Source organism: Oryx dammah, unplaced genomic scaffold, assembly GCF_014754425.2.
Source record: "Oryx dammah isolate SB20612 unplaced genomic scaffold, SCBI_Odam_1.1 HiC_scaffold_12, whole genome shotgun sequence".
Classification (NCBI taxonomy): domain Eukaryota; kingdom Metazoa; phylum Chordata; class Mammalia; order Artiodactyla; family Bovidae; genus Oryx; species Oryx dammah.
This window is the reverse complement of record NW_024070196.1, coordinates 70987441-70992371: the sequence shown is the minus strand read 5'-3', so window position 1 is coordinate 70992371 and position 4931 is coordinate 70987441. Positions and strand designations below refer to the sequence as shown.

The 4931-nt window shown below is 62.3% G+C and overlaps 1 protein-coding gene across 1 annotated transcript in view; it reads right to left on the bottom strand.

Moving 5' to 3' along the window:
• The window catches only part of LOC120871421 (RIMS-binding protein 3A-like), an 11378-nt gene extending 8076 nt beyond the window's left edge, over positions 1-3302 (bottom strand). Inside the window, exon 1 of the mRNA XM_040251312.1 lies at positions 3218-3302. Coding sequence (XP_040107246.1) covers positions 3218-3302 — 85 coding nt within the window. The remainder of the gene's footprint in view (positions 1-3217) is intronic.
• Between the last annotated feature and the right edge of the window lie 1629 nt (positions 3303-4931).

Below are 4931 nucleotides of genomic sequence, written 5' to 3'. Positions count from 1 at the left end.
GCAGGCGCACACGTACACCCACGCACACGCAGGCACACACACACGCAGGCACACACACACCCCTGTACACACAGGCACACATACACACGCAGGCGCACACACACACACGCAGGCACACACGTACACCCACGCACATGCAGACGTGCACATGCAGGCGCACACATGCACAACACCCCACACACACACGTACACGCAGGCACGTGTACACGTGCACGCACGCACAGCCACACATACACACGCAGGCACACACGTGCACTTGGCTGCCTCTAGCCCGGCCGCCTGTGTGGCTGTGAGCTCAAGAACGTTACTTCTATCTGGCTCTCCCCTGCCCTGCTTGCCTCGGCACCGCGTGGCTCCTGGGGGACGCAGCTGGACCTGTGGTCCTACCCGTTTGCATCCAGTCTTTAATGTCGGGACCCATTACTGACCCCGCTGCTCCTCAGGGTGTAGCACCGGGCGGGCACCTGGGCCCTTTACAGCTCAGGCCCTGCTGCTTGGAGCACGGCTGTCTGGCCACGAGTCCCCCCAGGACCCTCAAAGGGAATTTCCCCTCCCCCACCAGCCTCTCTCCTGTGATCAGCCTTCCTGTGTTGCTCCTGGTGCAGGACAGACAGGCAGCCCTCTCACTCACACAGGCTTTCCCCAGGGAGGTGCGCAGACAGCCTTGGCCCCATCTTGCAGGTGGGCAAACTGAGGCTCAGAGAAGCCTCCACCCTTTCTGCTGCACTCATGTTTCTCTTTCTCTTTTCTCCTGGTGTATGCTTGTTTTTTGTTTTCTGGGCTGTGCTGTGAGGCTTGTGGAATCTTAGTCCCCTGACCAGGGATCAAGTCCAGGCTGTCAGCAGTGAAAGCCTGGAATGTCAACCACTGGACCTCCAGGGAATTCCTGATACTCTAGTTTCTCATCCTGGGTTCCTGTGAATGCTAATGTACCATGGGAGGTGCCACTGGGCTGTGGCGAGTACCAAGGACACAGGAAATTTTGGCTCCGGGGGTCCTCTGTGAGAGGAGAGGTGGATGAGGGGCATGGCGGAGTGAGACACCAGGATGGTCCTGGTGGTCGTGGAGCCACAGGGATCATGTCTTCATGGGACCCCTAGGCACAGCTCTGTTGGACAGAGGCTGAGGCCCCGAGGCTCAGCGGAAGCAGGTGGCTCGCCTGGGTACGTGGGCAGCTGGGGCAAAGCCAGACAGTCAGCTCAGGGCTTTGGGAGGGGCTCCGCAGCCTGGCTGGTCTGTCACAGCCCCCAGGAGGGTGGCCAACAGTCAGGGGAGGAGGGCAGGCTGCTGCCAAGGAGCAGGACCCCAGCTCGAGCCCCTGGGAGCCCCACGGCACCGTCCCGTCACTGCCCGTGCTGCTGCCACTGAGGGGCATCAGAGGAATATGGTGGAGTGGCCGAGCAGGCGGGGGCCTCATCCATCTCCCGCTATTAAAGCTGCGCAGTGATCGTCCAGCGACCTGCGGACACCCCTGCGGACTCTGAGCTCAGGAGCCTGACTGCTTTCCTTGGGTCTCAGCTTTCTTGCCTAAAACACGAAAGGGATGGATCATATAGGCAGTTTTCAAAGGCGGCTCCCTCGTGCCTCGGGGGTCCTGGCAAATACTGTAGGGTGGGAAGGACATGCCGGAGCTGACCACTCATTCGTGTCATTTGTCAGGCTGTAAAGGAGGACTTCCCCCTGTGGCTCAATCGGTAAAGAATCTGCCTGCAGTGAAGGAGATCAGGGTTCGATCCCTGGGTTGGGAAGATCCTCTGGAGAGGGGAATGGCAACCTACTCCAGTCTTCTTGCCTGGAGAATCCCATGGACAGAGGGGCCTGGTGGGCTGCAGTTCATGGGGTCGCAGAGTCGGACACGACTCTGACTAATACAGCGCCCGGAGGACGTTGGTTTACAAGTGTTTTTAAAGAGGCAGACGGGATTCCCTCATGGTCCAGTGGTTGGGACTCTGGTGTGCTTCCGCCGCACGGGCCACAGGTTCAATCCCGGGTCAGGGGAACTAACATCCTACAAGCTCGTGGTGTGGCCAAAGGAAAACAAGAAGGTGTGCTGCTGGTAAGACTGAGAACTTCTGGGTTAGAGAGCCTTCTGTCTATCAGGGGCCCCACTGCCCCAGCGCCCCCTGGTTCCCCGATCCGGAGAGGGGTCCCGTGGCCCTTGTGTCTGGCTCCGCCCCACGCCTGCAGCCCCATGCTCCGTGTCTGTGACCGCTGGGCTGGGTGGCCATGGGGTCTGGGGCTGCTTTTGCTCATCTGCCCTCTGCCAGCCACGCCCTGAGCTGCTTGGAGCACTCGGCCTTGCTGAGAGTCCCCGGCTGCATCCTGAGAGACCACTGGGGGCATTAGGCTTCGGATCTCTGTGGCTGCAGTCGCCCCAGCTTTCCAGCCCGCTTCTTATTTGTGGGTCATCATTCCAAAGTCTTCTCAGCATCTGAGACAGAGCCCAGGGCCGAGTCCGGGCCCGGGGAACGCGTGGCTGCAGAAGACGAGGCCTGCCAGCAGGGGAGGCGGGCGTCCTGGTGCAGTTCACGGTCTACGGTCAGCATATGTGCGCTCAGTAATGCTAAGTCACATCCGACTCTTCTCAGCCCCCTGGACTAGGGCAGACATAGGCGTTCAACACAGATGTGGCAAAGGAACATGGTAGCAAGCTCCCAGTGTGCCCTTGGGCCGGGAGCCAGAGGTGTGGTGCTAACCGGGAGAGGAGCCCATCCCAGCCGGGCAGGAGAGCCCAGGCTGCCCAGAGCGGGGACCCTGACTCCAGATGGAAGGACCTGCCACGCCCTCAGCCCCTTCCCTCGGGGCTTCCTGCTGCAGGTCACGGGACTACACGCAGCACCACCCCATCCTGCAGCGGTGCGTACCTTCTCCAGGTCAACTCCCGGGCCCACCAGTCCACCCCCCTCAGCGGGCAGGGGCAGCGGGTGCCAGCCGCCAGCTCTCTGGCTGCGGCCCCCTGGCCACGCTGGGCTGGGCTCTGTCTCGGCAGTCCTGGCCCTGCTGCCCCCGCCCCCTTGTCCCCTCCCCGAGGGGGACCGGCCCATCCCCACCAGCACAGGACAGGCCTCGTTCCTGAATCCTCACCACAGTCGGGAGGCTGGCGCTGTCCTCTCCGGAGGGGGAAACTGCCCGGGTCCCATGAGGCCCCAGGCGACCCGAGCCTGGTGCTGCCAGAGGCAGCCCGCGGGCTCTGACCGCCTGGGCATCACTGGGATACCCAAGCCGCTGTCTCCTGAGGACCCCGCAGCCACCAGCAGCAGCATCTTGACTTTTAGCTCCCACTGTTGCCAGGACAGACCCATCCTCCGCCTTCGGCATCTGCATCCCTCTCTGCTCTGGGCCCCTCCCAGCCACTGTCTTCCTGTGCAGCCGGAAGCCTGAGGAGGCCTGGTCCACCCCCGACAGATACCTGGCAGAACCTGCCGTCCAGGCATTCAGCACTCGCCCTCATCAAATGCTGCCTGAGCACCCTGCCTGGTCCAGGCAGAGGATGGGGGCAGGCGCTGAGTTAGTCTCCTTATTCGCTAAGCACAGAGATTCTGCAGAGGGGTTTGCGAAGGCAGGATGTGGATGGATGGATGGAAGGAAGGAAGGGGGGGAGGGAGGGAGAGGGGGGCCCTTTGGCTTGACCGTGTCTCCCAGACCTCGTTCACCCCTAGCAGTCCGGTAGCAGACTTGGACGGGACCCCTTTGGTGACTAGGGGGCTGATGACAGCTCGACTGGCCCCCTTGAGCCTCAGTTTCTCCCTCGGTCAGTGGGGCTGCAAGAGTTGTGACCTCAGAGGGTGTTTGCGGGTGTCAAAGGCAGGCTCGTGTGTGGACACCGGCAGGAGCCCGCCCACTGCAGGCGGTCAGGCTCGGCAAGCAGGGGGGCATGGCTTGTGCTGCGGGCTGACTGGCACTTGCCCGGCAGATAAGACGGCGTTGGGCCAGGGAGGGAGCAAGGCAGCTTGGGCAGAGACCGGGCCCAGACCGCGGGCACCTCCCCTGTCCCCTGTCTGAGCCTGCACACCTCACCAAACCCCCCAACGCCCCTGTCACTTTCCTGGCTGCCTCCGCAGGGTGTGGCGAGGAGGGAGAGGAGGAATGGGTCACTCTTTTTAAGAAATGTTTCTGCGTTTGACCGCCCTGGGTCTTGGTCGCAGCCCACCACGGCATCTTCCATCTTCCTTTCGGCATACGAACTCTTAGTCGCCGCACACGGGATCTTGGTTCTCCAACCAGGATCCAACCCATCCAACCTGCAGTGGAGCGCAGAGTCTTACCCACTGGACCACAAGGAAGTCCCACGCTGGCGAAATGTGAAGGAGCGCCCACCGTGCGTGCACCAGCCCTGGGGGAGGCAAAGGATCTGCTTTCTCCCTTCTCCCTCCCGGTGTGAAGCTGGGGCTCTCAGGACCTGTCCACCTCCAGGGCCCTTTTCCTCTGCTCGTGAGACACCCACTGCTCTTAGCGTGGAGAAGAGCTCCTTCCCAGCCTCCGTGATCTGCGGTGCACCCTGGGCTTGGCCTGCACTGCCGCCGGGGGCCCCAACGGCCATCACCTCGGCCTGGATGACTCTGCTCCTTCCCGTCCCTACCGCATTCCCCGTCCTCCAGCCAGAAAACTCTCCTTACGCCCAGGCATCTGATCTGACCCTGGGGTCGCCCTTCCGATCTCAGGGCCTCTCCTTTCCACCCTTCGGGTCCCTGCGTTGCTTGGCGGGGGGGTGGGGCCGGCACCCAGCCTGGGACAGAGTCGGGCTCTGCTCCTCGCTGGCCGCACTACCGTGGGGGTAAACGCTTGGCCTCCACTTCTTTCTGTTTCCTAACTGTGTTACTTAACGCTCTTTGCTCAGCGAGGCTCCTGCCCCACCCGCCCCCGTGGCAAGCAGGTAGGTCCGGCACAACCCCTTCCCCCTCGCACAGGCGCTGAGCAGTGTCTGAAAGAAT